The 18376-nt window shown below is 43.2% G+C and overlaps 1 protein-coding gene across 13 annotated transcripts in view; it reads right to left on the bottom strand.

The window, feature by feature from the left end:
- Positions 1–18376, bottom strand: part of EYA3 (EYA transcriptional coactivator and phosphatase 3) — a 60062-nt gene that overhangs the window by 25365 nt on the left and 16321 nt on the right. For 4 of the 13 annotated variants that reach the window (XM_055798211.1, XM_055798214.1, XM_055798217.1 and 1 more), the window contains exons 2-6: positions 14869–14949; positions 8830–8873; positions 5026–5105; positions 2224–2290; positions 1295–1437 (exon numbers count right to left, since the gene is read on the bottom strand). In XM_055798211.1, coding sequence (XP_055654186.1) covers positions 1295–1437; positions 2224–2290; positions 5026–5105; positions 8830–8873; positions 14869–14901 — 367 coding nt within the window. In that variant the 5' untranslated portion in view covers positions 14902–14949. Of the gene's footprint in view, positions 1–1294; positions 1438–2223; positions 2291–5025; positions 5106–5500; positions 6069–8829; positions 8874–14865; positions 14950–18376 lie in introns of those variants that run through there. The other 9 variants (XM_055798212.1, XM_055798208.1, XM_055798207.1 and 6 more) reach the window with 9 other exon arrangements.

Below are 18376 nucleotides of genomic sequence, written 5' to 3'. Positions count from 1 at the left end.
TTTGTAATTTCTATAAAAGTCCTTGCTGTGTCAGCAGCTATCAAAACCCACAAATGTTGCTGGTTTTAATCACAGACATCTCGCTCTTCAGCTAAGGAAAAAATCATCCTTTTACACTTCAAACCAGTAATATTTTAGCAGTACAGATAAACCTGCACAAGGCTCTATCATTTAGCTACGCCGTGTGACCACAAGCCCCTGTGACAGACCCCGCGTGGTGGTCTCACACTCGCTGGCAGCACACGGGGTCTCTCCCAGGTACCTGCGTGGAAGGGTGATGCTCTCCCCTCGCATCAGAGCCAGGTGCTAAGGGACAAAACAGCCTCTGCCACCACACATTTTTGAGAGCTGGCAACATTATATGATATTTACGTATGAAACCAAGCTGGACAACATCAAAAATGAAAAGAGAAGTTAAAATGTTAAATTTTAATAATCAGTTATAAAATTTCATACATGCAGGGGGATAGTCAATCACATTTTTTGCCCCCCAGTGCCTGACGCTTTAATATGCAGCGTAAATCAAAAGACCAGGCAGCATTTTCCACCAGCTAACCCAGACAGAAGTTAGCTTTTCTTCTGTCTGCACTCCTCATCCTAAACTCCCTTCACATGTCATGGAGAGAGATGGACGTTATCTTCTAAACCAGACCAACACCCCGGAGGGGTGTCTCTCCCTCCAGGCACTACAAAGGGAGCACAGGGTGAATGTCTCCAACCCCCTCATCCAGCTTTAGCTGCTCAGCTACAACAGGACTTGGACCCTTCAAGCATCTGCAAAAACTGGCGTGGCTAACAGGGGGCTCAAGTATTTGTGCAACTTCAGCAAACTTACTTGCCTAGTAAACTTGGGAGACATTGTAGCATGAAATCTACATTTGCTGAAAGATGAAATAACAAAAAACATTTAATCCTGGGCAGCAAAAAGGAAAGGAAAAATACCTTCAGCAGACATGTACAGGGTCTTGTGTGATTTCACTGACAAAGGAAAACTGCACAAACACAGCTATACCATAATCAGACAGAATTATGATCGCAAACTAAGAACCATCTGGCAAGCTTCACGGGGAGACATCCAAATTGATGGCCAGGAAAACAGCTTTCTAAGAAATAATGTATTATAATATAAAGTCCCATATAGAGATCAGTACTGATCTGGAATTTAAGTTGGGCACGTGCTCTCCTACAAATTCTTCCCTCCGACACACCTGGTTAAGCTTAACATTGGCTTTTTAATGACAACATAAAACAATAACAGCAGGCCCTGAGAAATCTTTGAAAAGTTACTTCTTACCGAAAGGAGGTAGTCCATAAGTTTGCGTGGTCTGGGGGTAGATGGTGTAGGGCTGAGACTGCTGTAGTGCTTGGTACTGAGTCTGACCAGGGTAAGGGCTCATGGTTTCCGATACAGGTACAGAAAGGATATGTGCATATGGCCTTGATAAAAGAAAGAACAAGAGTAAAAAAGAACCGTTTACACTATGCATCTTTCAGTCTCTAAACCAGAAGACACATAAAAAAAATGCTTTAGAAAGAAGAAACAACACACACTGACATGTGCCCTCAGTGTAATAAACCGTGGGTGTTTCCCAATACCTCAGGCTCTTGGTTTTATACACATTGCCTGTTTCTTGCAGTGACACCAGGGAAAACTCCTCTGTAATGCCACAGCACCAGTGCTTATCCCAGAACTGGGAGGGGTACAACCAACTCCCTGTTCCAACAGGCACAAGCAATTAGTTTCACTTCCCATGCCTCGCCACACCAAACCCTAAAGCTGATGCAATACAGCAGTTATGTGTCAGCACTGCTGGGACACACAGACAGACAATACAAAAGCAGTCACAGGGGATGAAGGCCTACTGTGCTGCAATGGGAAGAACTACTAAGATCCCCAGCCATGGTGAATGACAAGAAAATCCTATCTTCCCCTTATATTAATTTATGTCCAGTTTGTTTATTCCTCAAATAGTATGGGCATTATTCAACAAGACTATTGTGTTGTTCATTACTTGAAGGGGGTCATTTATCCTTCTGATCATAAAACAGCCGCTGAAGCCAAAGGGTGCCTCCTATGACTTTCAGTGTCCGCAGCAATGAGTATCTGTTGCCAGCAGATACAAAAATGTGATTTACAGCATTACAGAAATTCATATAGATGCAAAAAGATTACTTCAGAAAGAAGTAAGAATTACAGAATTCAGTTACAATTGTTTGACTTACTTTGCAGAATACATTTGTGAGGTATAATCAGTTGATGACCTTGGGATATAATCAGTGCATGTCATAACTGGAAAAAAAAGTTTGTATAATTACATGGGAGATTTCAAAACCCAGCAAATAATGACAATTAAACATCAGCATGCAAAGTACATTTTAATCACAACACAGGATTTACAAAGGTTTTTTAGTGCCTTCAATATCTGTTTCAAGGCAAATTCTCCAAAAATGCGCTGTTAAACCAGCACACAGACATGTTTTTCTTGGCAGCTCACAGCAGGTGGACAATTCAGCCAATACTCTTTCTCCCTTTTGTAACAGTGCTCTTTCTCTTTACCAGTTGGTACTACCACCTCTTGCAACTGTCACGATAAAACTTTGATTTCAGTCCTGGCCAAAACCTTGCATGGGCCAAAGGGTCTTCATCTGTACCAAGCTTAACAATTCTCTTCTGTGTCCTGGAGCAGACCCAAAAGCAGATGTTTGTTTTGCCAAGCTCTCCTCTTCCACATCCCTTTTCTACATACTCTACTCAGAGCATGGCTCAAGCAATCCATCCTTCACCAAGGAGCAGCTCCCAGCTCAACAAACTTAATCCCACGCATTGAGCGATAACAGGCTAAGCTGCAGTGCACAAGGCTCACAGTTCAAATTCAGATGGCCGCTAAAGAAATTCAGCAGTTACATCTAATGGGATGTTTACATTTTTCTGCTTGAATAAATCCATAGAAATTGCACTCTGAAAGTGGTAAGACAGAGTCACTCATGCTGCAGATTCAAGGAGGAAATGTTCAAAATCTTTGCAGTTAGCACCGCCTATGGCTCTAGTATACCCCATATTAGACAGCTCTCAGCTACAACATTCTCGGTTGGAGTAGAGAAGGGGGCTTGAGTTGCCATGTCTTAACCCAAAAGCCATTAAAAAACCCCCTGGATTCAGATGAGCCGGCCTGATAAATACTCACCTGTCCATCAAACAAGGAAAGCAAGGATGTGCAGGAAACCTGGCACTGAATGCGGCACTGTGCAGCCCCTCTGGCACATGCCACCACCGTAGTGCAGCATGCTGCAGTGATCTCCAGGTTAGATGACTTTTGTGACTCTAAATCGGCATAGTAAATGGGTTTACCAGTTTGAATCTACAAGCACCATACCCAGATTTATAGCAGACACAGCTGGGCTGCTGTGGATCCAGTTTATCCATCTGAAGCCAGTTCGGAAGCAGGCAAAGCACCCAGGTTCCAGCCCTGCCTAGGAGGGAATCCATCCAGGCTAGCAGTGCATCTCCTGCATGGGTCCGGGGCCCTGGCTCCTCCACCACTAGCATTACAAGGGACTGCACTTTCCCCCTCCCTTCTGGAGTGACTCAACTAACTGTCTTCAAAAAGAAATTGTCATTTTCAAAAAAAAAAATGGTCATGGATAACAGCATACTTTGCCTTGGGATTTGCTCCAGGTGCCAGCGATGTGCTCCAGCAAGTCACACTTTCCTTATCTGGAACAGTCCCCTACAATACTAATGCTCGTATCATCATGTAGTTAACTCTCTTATCAGCTGCATCCACTAAGGGGAGCAGGTTAGTTTGCACAGGCAACCTTAACTCTTAACATTTGCATTCTGATACTTAAATAATCTCATCTTAGTGTAAACTGAGCATAAGCTGCTGAGAAATATAAGCAATCAACCACATGCTCAACCTTCTGAATGCTCCACGAATCACCTCCCTCTGGGCCTCAGTGTTTGCCTTTACTCATGGTGTGAAACCCATGTACCACAAAGATACAACAGGAAACAAACTGGGAACTTTTGGACCTACAGGCTTTCATTCAACGCTTGTCAGATATTCTCACATTTGTCCTGCAAAAAACATCCTCCTTTTGTATTTGGTTTTTTTTAAAGAATGTCAGTATTCAGCTGAATAGAAATGTAGTAATGGTATTTCTAGAATTCTTATTTTTTAATCAGCATACAGAGAATACCGAGAATTAGGTAAAGGTGTAAAAAAAACCCAAACAACCCTCACAATATTACTGCATGCACCTTCTGGAATTTGTAAATGGCTTATCCAGTTAGGCAGCAGATTTTGCAGGCTTAAACTTTTGGTAACTCCTGCAACAAACAACTGATTAACATAGTAGCTGCAATCAGTTAGCAATGGAAAGTTACATATTTCATATTTTCAAACAAGTTGAGATGATTTACACTTATAAGTAAGTATGGGCAATCAAAGGTATTTTACACAGGAATCCTACTTTTGTAATAACCTCCAGTCCTCTTTTTCCAGAAGAAAGGATACATTCCACCTCTCACTTACTATGTCATCTCTTTATGGAATCTGCCTCAGTTTCCTCTCAGTTTTTTTCATAAGGAATTTCTGCAGACATTCAATAAGAGTTTAGAGTCTAACACTAAGTGTATGGCATATTATTACAAAAGACCCAACCAGCTATGTAGAGATAATGATTTATAAAAATAACATCTCTTACAATAAGCGTTATTATTGCTCAACTCAACCCTCAAGAAAAATCATGTATAAGGCGGGTAAGACAAAGCAGTACCCAGTAGCAAGTTGGCAGGCAGTGACACAAAAATATTTGTTAGGAGATATTTGCTTACCATCAGGCATTAACACTTTGTAAACACCACAGCAAACTTTCACTTTACAACTGATAGTGAGGACAGGCTAAGGATTACAAGGAGGAGACAAAACTTGTGCGTGATGAAGCAAAGTAACAAGACCAGTGGAAGAAAAGAGGAAGGACAGTGGGAGCAGAACAACTCCAGAAGATACAGAAGATACTTACTCTCACCGGACATGGGAAGGTTTGAACCAATGCTTGAAGATTCAGGTTTCTGATCGCTGACTTCTGCATTGCTCACATGACTGCCAGGACAAACAAAGGCCAATCATTAGCACTATGAACTCTTAAATTAACATCCTTGGACATCATAACCCCTGGGTTCAACCTTCCTAACCAAGGCAAACTGACTCTTAACAGGAACGAGCTGTGCACTCCTTGGTATTTCACACAAGAGATCCCAAGAGGGAGATCTGCAGCTCTAACCACACATCAAACTGTCCCCGTTTTGCGTGGCGAGGTTTTGGTGACTGGGCCGCTGCCGGGGCGGCCGCGGAGCGAAGCTGCCATGAGCTCCCCCGTGCCCCACGGAGCCCACGCAGCCGGCTCCCAGCCAGGCCCACCGATGGCCGAGCCCACCAGCGACGGTGGCAGCACCTCTGGGACAGCAGGGTGAGGGGGGGGCAACAAATGAACAAACCTGCACCAGCGGGAGAGAGCAGCGAGGCCGTGTGAGAGCAGCAGCCCTGCAGGCACCCAGGGCAGCGCAGGGGGGGCTCCAGGCGCCGGAGCAGGGGTTCCCCGGAGCCGTGATGAAGCCCCCGGCGAGGCAGGCTGTGCCCCCAGCCCGGGGAGCCCCCGGGGAGCAGATCCCCCCGCAGCCCGGGGGGGGACCCCCGCTGGGGCAGGGCAGGGTGTGAGGAGCAGCAGCAGGGACAGCGTGTGAGGGACTGACCGCAGCCCCATCGCCCTGTGCCGCTCGGGGAGGGAGAGGAATCCGGAGGGGAGTTATGCATAAGGTGTTTTTTAAGATTTGGGTTTATTCCTCATTGCCCTACTCTGACTTGATTGGTAACAAACTAAACTCATTGCCCCAAGTTGAGTGTGTTTTGCCCGTGACGGTAACTGCTAAGTGATCTCCCCGTCCTTATCTCCACCCAGGAGCCTTTTTGGTGGCATTTTCTCTCCTCCACCCAGCTGAGGAGGGCAGTGACAGAGCAGCTTCGGTGGGCACCTGGCCCCCCGCCAGGGCCAACCCACCGCATCCCGGCCAGCACATCCACCCCCCAGCTGCTCTCTGAAGATAAGGCAGCAGCTCGGAGCTGCGGCTTCTTCCCTGCCACCGGGGCACAGCCCCCTGATCCCGTGTCAGCTCAGGCACCCTCTGGCTCTCCATGGAAGTTTAATCTGTTCATCCAGCACAAAAACTGTAGAGTTATTTTGCTGGGACACTAACTAGGCCCAGCTCACAGAGGGGTGCAGTGAGCACCATGCTTGGTGCACACTTGAGCTACAAGCAGAACTTCCCCTCAGCAGCAATAAGCAGTTGTACTGGCTCCTTCATCTTGTGAAACTGCAGACTCAGAACAGCAGAACACCACAGATGCCTCCAAATTTCATGAAAAGCTGTGTTGCAGAACTAGAAACAATAAAAATAAAGCCAACAAGGCAAGCATAAAGGGAAAAAGCAGTTTCATGATGAAATTACCTGTACTTCCTATCCTACATAGAGACAAAGCAAACGGACGTATAACTGAAAGTGTGTGATAAATGCCAAATAATCCAAAGACCTGTGAACATTCCTTAAGCACAGAAGTGACACCCAGTTCAAGGATGCTTCAACACTGGTCTTCAGGGACAAACCCAGCAGTGAAACAGCCTCCCATGGGTATGGGAGTCTGTGACCGCAGGGCCACAACGTACCACGCAGGGCAGCATTTACTGGGCTCCTGCAGGCTGTGGGGGAAGGGAAGCTGAGGAGTGTGTGATACCGAGCAGCAGCACCCTGGTAGCTCCATCCTCCCCGGTCTGGTCCTTTGGGCTCCCACAGGTCCCTTTTGTCCAGCTCCTTGCTCCAGGATGGGCTGGAGATAATCCCCTGGGGCAGGGGGTGCAGCTTTCCTGGGACACAGCAAGGGGCGAGCTGGCTACTGCGTGCCATGGATTTGGTTATAAGACAAACGAGTTTCCTTCCTTTTGTGAGAGGGAGTGAACCTTAAGCAAAACGCATCATCTGGCTTTTTGCCCCTGAAAACCTTTGTAACAAAAACCCTTGGGTATCTTTCTCAATACTAGTAGATGAACAGACTTTCCATAACAGTGTGAATTTTTCAAGAAAATAACATTTTTCTACTTGGACTCAGGGTATTTGTGTGCTGTTTTTCTTGGGGGAAAAAACTGCTGCGATTCTGTGGCACAGATAGTCAGTCTGCAGCTGTTACATGGCATGCCATTTGCAAGCAGGTTGAGAGCTGCTCATCATGATCATTTCCTGTGGAAAATCTAATAGATAAAGTTTCTGACCATACTATACCAGCCCATGTTTCTGCTCTCAACACATGCAGCTGTGGCTCTTGGAACACATCCATCCCAGGTGCTCTTATTCTCTATAAGTTACAACTTTTCAATTCTCACAGACTGGGAGAAAAATTCTCAATTGCAGCACAACTGCCTTGTACTACCGAGAGCATCCACAGACCAGCCTGACCAGCAGAGCATGCTGCACCCACCAAAGTGTTAAGACTCTTAGGGGTGCTTCATGCTCCCAAGAGAGAAATCCCTCACCGGGTACAGCTCTTCCCTTCCCCACTCCCACTATCCAGCTACAACAAACCAGCCAGAGTATTGACATAGGCTGAAAATCATTTTGCTGAGCAGAAACAGGTCTAACAAATTATTTTAAACTATTCCATATGTCAAACTTAAAATCATATAGGGTTTATCAAAATAGAGCCAGAATATTTAAACAGAATATATAAGCAGGTTAGAAATGCAATTTTATCCCGCCATTCCCCATGCTATTTTTAAATACTAAACAAGGATGTTTACACTCAAATCTTGAGGCTACTGGCACCTGTAGGAAAGCTGTGATGGCACTGAAGCAGGGTAACACACCGAGGGAGGATCAACACCATTCACTCTGGCACCTTCAGGCCTGCCCGTGCTGCCCTCAGCTCTTCCGCAGCCAACAGAGAAAAAATCCTCCTAGGACATGGTTTATCTCACCTTATACTGGCTGGAAAGGGAGCTTGCAGTGATTAGCTCAAATTTCTAACTGTTAGACATACAACGAATTGCATACACTGTTTGCTTACTATTTCCTGTTAAAGTATTCCCTGTGATTTTTACAAAAAATATATACCAACGTCCTCATTCAGGGCTTCAATATACCACATCCACTCCGGCACAAATGGCACACAGTGTTTCCTCCTCACTCATATTGGGATGTCTGAGGCTCCAAGAAGAAATCTTTCTTGGCAGTATTCGCTACTACTCACAGGAACAGAATACATCCTAATACAGCTTTTTGCACTAGATAATAATAGTCATTAATTCCTAAATATAAGATACATCAGAAAGCATCTACTGAGGCTAAAAATAGTACAACACAACAGCTTCAAACAGAAGAGACTATCAGTTTTAGAATGTTTAAATTCTCAAAAGCGTTATCCGCATAGTTTTGCTGAGAATCATAGCACATATATTACTAAAATATTCTGAGTCTCACCAGAATAAATGCATGGTATATGCAGTACATGACAATCTCATCAGATTCTGTGAAAAACAGGACGCTTGGTGATACAATTAAGACTCTTTGTGGTCACTTTTATAAAAGCTTAACACCAAAGGGCCAGTTAATTTTTTTTATTGGGAACTTAATCTCAAAATTATATCAAATACAAAAATGACTTCTATTTGCCCTTTCTCTGTGAAAAACAAAACAATACGCAAGCTTCTAAAATAGAAGCTTATCATGATAAAAAATATTAGTAAATGTTCCACACTAAAATAAAAATTGAAATTACGTACCTCAAGCTTTGTTCTCTGGATTCCTGCATCTTGGCTTTTTTTACCTGCAAAGACAAAAACGTTCAGATGCATCACTGACAAGAGCTGTCCTTGACGGAATCTGTGCACACAGACCTTTGTTAGCAGATCACCACTGGTTATGATAGTTTGCATTTGTGTCTAAACACAGAAAGCCTTGCGCTGAACTCCAGAGCTAGCCAGTGTAACCACCGGTTCTTCATCTCAAAAGAAGCTTTTTCCTAATCAGAAAACAAGTGCTAATGCTGAACCTGTTAGCAAAATTGCCATGATATTTAAGTAAGTAACAGACGATGGGATATACAGCTAATCGTCTGATAAGGACATTTTTATGGAAATCGAATAAAACAGACATAAATTTTATGTAAATCTTATTCTGCATAAATTCAGCACGACTGTCATGAACTTGGGTTCCTTGTTTTTCCCTCCCTGTATTTAAATATCATACAGAGATAGGAATTTGCGTATTTTTTCTGTAATAAATGAGGAGTTCTGATTTTAATTTCTGAGTAAAACCAATACAGCATTTATTCTGGTTTTTGTAGGTGGCCAGCTGGATCCAGTTCATATACAGGGTATTATAAAACAGAAAGCACTGGCTTCAACACAAATTCAGTCTTGCGCATGCAGGCTACAAATACTACTTTGAAATCCCCAGGAGTACGACAGGGTTAGTTTCTGTAGCCCGAGACACTCCTGCAATATACAGACTTTTCTTTCCCCCATCTTCTCCCTCTAGCAGAAAGTTTTACAGCCTTCCATGCTTCTGGAGCATGTTTAGATGCCAAACTTGCCGCTTCAGTACCCAGCAGCACATCTTCTGTGCATGGGGTCTGGGAAGGGAGATGCTGGGTATCAGGCTGCAGGGATTACAGCCCCCGACTTGGGTACAGTAGTCAGACTGCTGTATGGAAAGCTGCTAGCACAAATGCCTCACCACATTATTCAAGTCTGTCTCTCTCAGGCAAGTATAAATAAAACGCCAGGAAGATACAGTTTGGGCATGAGAGGTCAAAATGTGCTCAAAACTTTTTAAAAAATAAATTAATAAAATGCAAGTAAATTCCTGTTCGGTAGAGGGAGATGGGAGGCAGAGGTACAACAACGGATAAAGGCTCAAGGCAGCAGCGAGAGGAAAGGAGTAAGCAAACAGTAAGGATGGAAAGGAGAAAGCCAAAAAGACAATCTTTCCACAATGAGGTTACCAATATTTTATTTATAGCTCAGTCTGCTTCCATCTCGTCTTCTCAGCAGCAATTCCCCCTGGCATTTCACAGCAGAACACCACAAACTTCATCAGCGCTCATCACACACACACAAAAGGCAAAGGCAATGACAAAAGACTATGGCAGCCCGGCGGCTTAGATATCATACAGCCTCAAATCTTCTGGCATTCATCACTTCAACCTGAGCAAAGAGCTCGTAACATGGGCATTGACATCAACTACTGATGTAGTTCTCCACTCCCACAGCTCCACAGACCTCTTCAGGACCTTCTCCTGCCTGGCCAGGAATACGTGCTGCTTCTGCTCCCCACTGACAAGAGGTTCAGGGCCAAAAGTCTTCCCCACCTGAAGACCATGTTAACTACAACACCAAGGGAAAGCAGACTAGTGTTCCCTCAGCTCTCTTGGGCACCAAGTTATCAGAGCATGGCTGCTGCCCATCCATAGTGCCCTCAACCCCTGCTGGCATCCTGCCCTGCAGCAGGTGCTCCAGCTCCTGCCTGAGACCCTGCCACCCCTCCTGAGCAAGGACCTCAAGCCACCAACACTGCACCAGTTTGGCTCAGGATGTCAAACTGTCCACAGGGTTCTTAATGAAAGGAGATAGGAAAAAATGAATTGCATCAAAAGAAGTAGCAGCAAACTGCTTCAGACCAAAATTACGTTGAGGATAAAAATAAAAATCAACTTAAGAGTTGGGAGCTTGAATTTTAGATTTCATAGGAGGAATGCTGCTGTTTCCAGTCAGGTACTCAATAAAATCTGGCTTCTTAAATTCAGTAGTGGTTGGGTGTTTTTTTTAATACGGGAGGTGGACAGAGAAATCAGCTCACTTACCCAAAACAACAACAACAACAAAAATCCAAACCAAAAAGCACTGAGGTTTTGCAAGAACACATCAGCTTTACTGACATTTTCATCACAACCAGAATGCAAAAGCTGTTCCTGAAACATCTCTCGATAGTCAGGGCTTGAACTCAAAACACCGCTTTGCTGCTCTGCCAACGTTGGTCCCAACTGGCACTTCTGTCTTGATGAGTACCCACACTGCCAGCCATCATGCCCGGCCTTCCTCCGATGGGGTATCTTCCCCCTCTGCCAGAAACGTGCCTTTGGTGTTGTACAGAGAACAATCTTTTAAATGAGTTTTCCTTTAAGTCAACAGTTCATTTAAAAAACAAAAATCAGTAAAAATCTGGACAGGTTTTCATACTCTCTTTAAATGGCTCTGGAACATGGGATACCCAGTGCGAGCATGCAGCATAGGTCAAGCAAAACAGCAATTATGAATTTCAATCTATCATGTGCCTCAACTGGCTAGCCTTGGCTAGCGCCCATCTCTGCAGGTTTTTAAAAGAAATTCTCCCTAACATCTTAATGCTACGCAGTAACATTTACAAAATCTTGAAACTTTTATGGCAATTTATGATACAAACTTAAGTGGGAGGGAACAGTGTTAAACATCGTCTTCCGTGGGCTTGGAAAGCATTTTCTCTCCTGCCACATGTCACCAAACCTATTTATTGGACGAACAGCACCTAGTAACAGTAACTTCAGGATGACATCCAGGGCACAAGGAGAAAGTGCTGCCACAAGGCGCCATGCTCCCAGCGGAGGCCTGCACGATCGCGCGCCAACCCCAAACCGTACACGGGGCGCCTGGTCACCCTCTCCTGCATGACCCTTCGAAAAGGCTGCTGAAACCTCTTCAAACGCCTCCTTTCAACACACACTCCCCTCTGAGCACCTCTGGAGAGATGCTGAGGGTTTTTTTGTCCCCTCTCAAGTGACAGGATCACAGGAGAAGTGAATTCACTCCTTAAAAATAAAAAAAAAAAAAGAGAAAAAGGAAAAGAAATTAAAACCAGGAAAAAGATGCTGTCTACCTCAGTGATTCAAGTTTCAGCTTCAGCAACTTCAGACTTGATCTCACTAAGCTGTTCTATTGCACTACAGTGAACATGTCACATAAGCTACATCTTTGCTCCTACCTCCATCTTTTTATTTCACTATTAGTTTTGGGCTTATGTTGATTTAAATTAAAAAAAAAAATTAAAAACAACAATAAAAAAGTCAAGTGACACATTAATCGATCCCAGCTCACAAATCACAAATTTCTGTAACTGAAAATCCAAATTATTCTTTGCGCTGGGAAACTCTGTTTCTGCCCCAGATCTACCAGGACTGGAGTTGAGTTCAGAATCACAGCAGAAACAGTATTCTTCCTGACGTCAAGATAACAGCTGCTCTACGATGGAATCCAACTCTTAGACTGATGTTCACAGCGTAATTTCCAAGCCCGAGCAGGACCAGGGACACTCCCACACTCACAGCCAGCCAACAAGCGAGGCGACGACTTGCTGGAGCAAATGCTGCCAAAGCCATTTAAGACTGCAGCAGCTGTTGTGAACGGAGGACCGCACTCAAGTCAGGAAAGCAGAATTTTATTGCAAATCCTTTGCCAATTTCAATTAAGAAAAATCTTCAGCCCAAACACATGACCATCGTTTTTTCTCTACACTTTTGGCAGCGTTGGGCATTTCTGAAGCCCTTTTCAACACCCTGCTACTGACTCTGGCTTGCCATTGCTGCTGTCATTCCAAACACAGCAATCCAGTGGATATCTGCAATGAGCAAACACAAGTTCACCATCCCTTCATTTTCCAGTATGAAGGATTAAATAAAGTATCATAAAAATCAACTACATGCATCCACAATGCATTCAACAAGTGAGAGATTACAGGATGACTTCTAAAAGCTAATCCTGATTCACAGCTTATTATGAATGAGTAACTTCTTGGTCATGGGAAGGGCAGGAGGTCACTTTCGATCATTTTCCCCAAAACTTCCCTTTGCTCTCTTATTTCCCATGTCTGTTTCTGTTTTCTAGCACTGCGGTGGGCACAGAAACTTTTCCATTCCAATTCAGACTTGAGAAGGGAAGAAACATTCCAAGAACAGGGACAGAAGACATGCCTGTTAAACATGCCAGGCAGCATGTGAAGTGGGGAAGTGAGAAGTCTAACATTCATTTAGAGAAGACACACTGTGTACATTTGCACCAATTCACCAATTATTACATCAGTCCACATCAACGCAAGAAAATGACACAACTTCTTTTTTTTTTTAGGTTAAATACATTGAACTCAAAGCCTGATGGCTTCTCCACAGGGTCCTTTCTGGATTCAGTTATCAATAGTTTGCCATAAACATTATAAACATTGCTTTTTTGAGGCAACATACTAAACTTGTTCCCATGACTAAGAAAAGCAAAATGATTTGGGAAAGAAACCAAGTTTGTATACTATCAGCACTGGGCTACTAGGCTGACAGGATTTTGAAAAGCTGACTTCAGTTTTCTTTTTTTTTTTTTTTTAATTAGGAAAATTCACTTATTTCAGGAATGGTCTCACCACAAAACCCCAAAAACGTTCTTTTCATTTCCTGCAACAATGTGCTACTATACTCAGAACACCGCCTCATTTACTAGCTGGGATCAATAGTCTCACATTCTGTCTTAGAATGACTGACTGGCGTAAGATACTTAAAAGAAATTACCGAGAAAATCTTCAGTTGAAAATTACAGCAGAATCTGCTTACAGAGGATGCTTTCATGTACTAAAAATTAGCTGTACCCTGTCTCTCATGCCCCAAAGAATAAAATTTTATAAGGAAGTTTCCATTACTTAGGGATGTAATCACAGGTATTTCCTTTGTTAACGCATGCATTTAATCCATTTTTAAAGTCCTACAAATATCTGGAGTTTATATGTTTTTGCTGATTAGTTTCGTATTTTATGCGTATTGACTCAGGCACATAATCTGCATGTTGTGCCAAGCAATATTTTGAACAATTGTGAATTTACATTTCCATTTCATTCAACTTTGTTCCCAAATCACAAAACTGCATAATTGACATTACCGGGTATTTTCTAACTAGGTAACTAAGGAACATAAAAGTCTCACATTAAAACCCATCAGAATCTTTTCAACGAGAACACCATACTGCCCTCCCATACTACTCTATTTTTGTGTGCTTTTGAAAAGGTCTTCAAAATTAAATTAAGCTTCTTTCACAAGGTAACTTGGCAATTTCTTGTTGAGTTTGCATCAGGTTTAATTTGAGAATGTAACATCAATACAAATTTTTTTGCTTAATTCCTATGCTATTATGTTTCAGATATACAAATGTAACTTCCTATCATACTGTACTCATAATCGCTCTACCCAAAACTTCTGTGATGGGGTATTACTTGTTACTGATAATACAGACAGAATTGCAAATATGTAAGATGTCTGGACAGCAATTTTTAACTTAAGACATGATTCCCTACTTGAACACATTGTTAAATTAAGAATTTTTAAAAATGCTTTGCACTGGTAGAGATGATGGATCACAGGACGTTTTCAAGATCTCAAGCACAAGAAGAATTAAAGACTATACACATTGTAATAACCAGCATGCTGATCGGTTAGTAAAATAGCAAATTTTAATTACTCTAGAACAGGCTTGAAATAGTCTGGTTTTCTGTGCATAACAAGTAGTTATTTTACATAGAAACATTACAGAGTTTAAGCATACATAACTATTCCTTTTATTACTATTGCCTCTATGATTATAATAAATTAAATTTACAACATATTTTACTAACACCAAAATGATTTTTCACCTCTAGATAAATATACTAAGTATAAGCCTTATTTTCCATTATTAATTAAAATAACTGTATACTGAATTTGTGAGATCACCAATTTGTTTTCTATGTTCAGTTTTAGTCTTTTTAAATGTACTTACAGGTTGTTCAGGTAAGTCTTGTGCCTCTTCCATGGGTGCTTAAATGATTCAAATCGTGTGTTCCTCAGCAGTCCTCAAAGCCTGTCAAAAAAAGGTGTTCATAGCTTTATGTACTTTTTGGGGGGCTTATCATTTAGGCTATCAGAGAACATTAATTGTCATATATTCCACCCACAAGCTTTCTAAACTCATGTTGCCATCTCCCAAGTAAAAGATGAAATTCATATATGGAGAGATTTCATAAACAAGGGATTTAGCTTTAATCTTCAAGATACAGATTTTTTACGCACGTGGCACATTTCTACATCATTTACTTGTACCATACTGACTACAGAAGCTAATGTATCAATCAGACACGTGCACCATGATTTTAAAGACACTTTAAATGATCAGGTCTGGTCTACTAGGTCAGTAAACAGCGTGATTCAATCTAACCTGTTTTCATTTAGAACATTTATATAACAAACAAAAAAAAAAATCAGGACAAGACTGTACACCTAAATGTATTCACATGCAGTACTGTTTATTGCCAAATCCACAAAGCAAGTTTATTATTTCAATTGTACCTTTCAAAGAGAGACGTTTGATGAAATTTTTAAAATAACTTTTATTTTGGAAGCTAAGTAACCCAGCAGCATTTAGCAGACAGATCTTGTATATTACACCAAGAGCTGCTATCCCCCCCGATTTTAAAACCATGAAAAGGAAATTTTTCAATTACTTTCACAACCTGATTAATTTTTGCAGTTTAGTGCACAAAAGATAAAGGCACATGTCCTCCACGGCTTCCCCCTCTGCCCGACCAACATTCACAAACAGTGTGACCTACACAATTTGATTGCTCTTCTTTCACCCTCTCATTTCAGAGCCAGTTTATTAAAACAAACCCTAACCTCTTCAGACAAGCTCTATCTCAACTGCACCAAAATCAAGTAGATGCCTCCTCTCCATCCCAGCAGAGCTGCCTCTTCCATACACACGTGTGCATTATTGCACACAAAGCAGAACCTAAGCAGATTACAGAAATTAGAAGAAATACTGAAAAACACTTAGTGGTTTGGAAGCAATTAAATACAGTGAATTTGTGTGCTGAGGTAGAACCTATTCCTGCCTCCACAGCCGTGACAGTTTTTCTGTAAATCTCAGTGGAAATGCAGGTGGTCATTCACTCGCCTCTCCTTTCTCTGTGTCCTTCTGTTTTCCCCATCCTGTCTGGAGCATTCAGGCACCCTCACATTATGAAATTGTCCCCATGCAAATGGACTAAACAAGTTAACAGAAACAACTTTCCTGCATCCTGAAAACAATTGCTATTCCCCCCTCCTGGCCCCTGCCAGACCTACTTAGACTCCTCGCATGTGCAGCCAGCCTGCAGTGGAGCACCACGTGCCAGGTACAGGCATGCTCTGTAGCCTGGAATAATTTCATATTAACCATGAAAACACAAAGGATTTCTTCTCCCTTATTTGAGGACAGATAAAGGTCTTACATGCCAGGGTGTATCATATACGCCAGGGTAAAATTTCATTGAGGGTCTGAGCGTTTTCCAAGGCTGCCTCCCCTAATCAAAGCTACTTACCTTCATCGCCTTAACAGTGTATCAACTGAATTTACAGTAAGTCTCTTCAATAACTCAGGTTCCTTTGAAATGACCCTATTCAAACCACACAAGAAAGTATACAATATCAAGTACTACTGTCACCATTCCAGTTTTTCCTCCACCACCTTTTCTTCAAATATAAAAGCTTATTTCCTTTTTACTTTTTTGTAGGAATAACAGAGAAAAATCAAGACTTAAGAGAAACTGTGGCATTCAAAAACCATGAATAGGAGCATAGAATACAATGGCCACCAGCAAGAATATTTGAAACTGATACCAATGGGTCCTGTCTTGTCCCTTGTCCTTCATGTTTGCTACTTGACACTATTTCATTGTGCAATTTCTGTGAAAAATTCCAAACTAAACTCTTCAGTATGGAAAAAGACTTCACATCACACTTCGATCCATACAGCAGTAATTTCCCATTCCATGCTTCGTTAAAAAGCTGTAAGCTGATCTTTAATGTTGTTTTTAAGAAGGATCTAAACAATTAGAAAGACAAAAGAGATTCCCAGGGTCCTGTCATTACACTTGGGAACAAAACTCTCTTCCCAAATGAGCAGGGCATCTTGTAGCATCTGGAAACAAATGATTGAACCAAAGCAGCTGAGCAGATGGCAAGTGAAAGCTTGACCTCTGGTGACTTCATGCTTTCCTCTGGAGAATACTCTGTACCTCCAGAAATAGCAGCTTGGGCAGAAGACATCTCACAAAGACCTAGTGCTTGTAGCTGGTGTTATGCAGAAGTGGGCAGAACAAGAAGCAGCCTGCATTTTGGGGTGAAAGCGATGTACCTAACCGGTACGCCTGAGTAGCTAGGAGTGATGGGGTCTCTGCAGCAAATGCCTCCTACACCACAGTTTAAGCTGCTGCTGAAGGAAGAGCTCCTGCTCCTCCTTATCTCCAGCAACACATTCTTGCTGGCCTGACACCCCTTCCTTTGTGGCCACCAAAGCACTTGTGTGGCTGAACAGCAGTCTGGATCTGGGATCTGACCTCCTTCTAAGGAAAAAGAAAGAAAGAAAAAAACCCAAACACCAAACCAGAGGCACCCAAGCACAACCTTTCTGCTCCACTGCTTTAAGTGGCATCAGCTCTGGTCTCACACAGCCCCAGCCAGCAGGATGGGGAAACAGGCAGAGCACGCAAGTGGGGCAGCAGGATGCCCCTTTTCACTGACAGCCACAGGAAACGAAACCACAATTTTACCATCTTACTCATGCTTCACTTGGGCAAAACAGAGGGCGTAAGTCACAGTGATGTACAGATGGCTCCACAGCCTTTCAACCGGTATCACCCACCCACCACCAGTTCTCCGGTAGAGCCGCCACATGACTTCTTGTGGCCGGGCATGGGGAGCGCGGACGGAGGCCAGAGCCCCCACCTTCGTTACCTCCGGGCATGGTGCCGGGCAGGGCAGCTGCTGCCTGCCTCCCTCCCTCCCTCCCTCCGGGAGAGGCTGAGCAAAGCTGCTGACAGCTTCAGCGCCAGCCCGGGCAGCACCTGCGCCGGCTGCACGTGTTTCCCTCACAGCACCCTCCGATATGGCTAATCCATCACCCCCGCGCTGGCCATCAGCTGGCTGCAGCCTTCGGGCAGGCGTACGCCCTCCGCCAGTCCCAGCACCCCTGGGTGCTGCAGGCTGCCCACCGCTCAGCTCTCCAAAAACCAGACCCCGCGCCTGGCGCCTGTTGCAGCTCAGCTACTCACAGCGGCTTACTTAGCCAGCAGCTCACCACAAACAAAGCTGATGTGTAAAAACTGGAGATAAACAACACTGATTCTTTTTAATGGCTTCTCAGATCTCAAAATTAGATTTTTAACTTGTGGAAGACTCAGGGCGACTGTGCCTCAGATAAGCTTATCACACAGCTTCTATTGCAGAACATTTTAAAACCTTAAGCAATC

Source organism: Falco peregrinus, chromosome 3 (genome assembly GCF_023634155.1).
Source record: "Falco peregrinus isolate bFalPer1 chromosome 3, bFalPer1.pri, whole genome shotgun sequence".
Lineage (NCBI taxonomy): Eukaryota > Metazoa > Chordata > Aves > Falconiformes > Falconidae > Falco > Falco peregrinus.
This window is presented reverse-complemented; position numbering and strand designations above follow the sequence as displayed.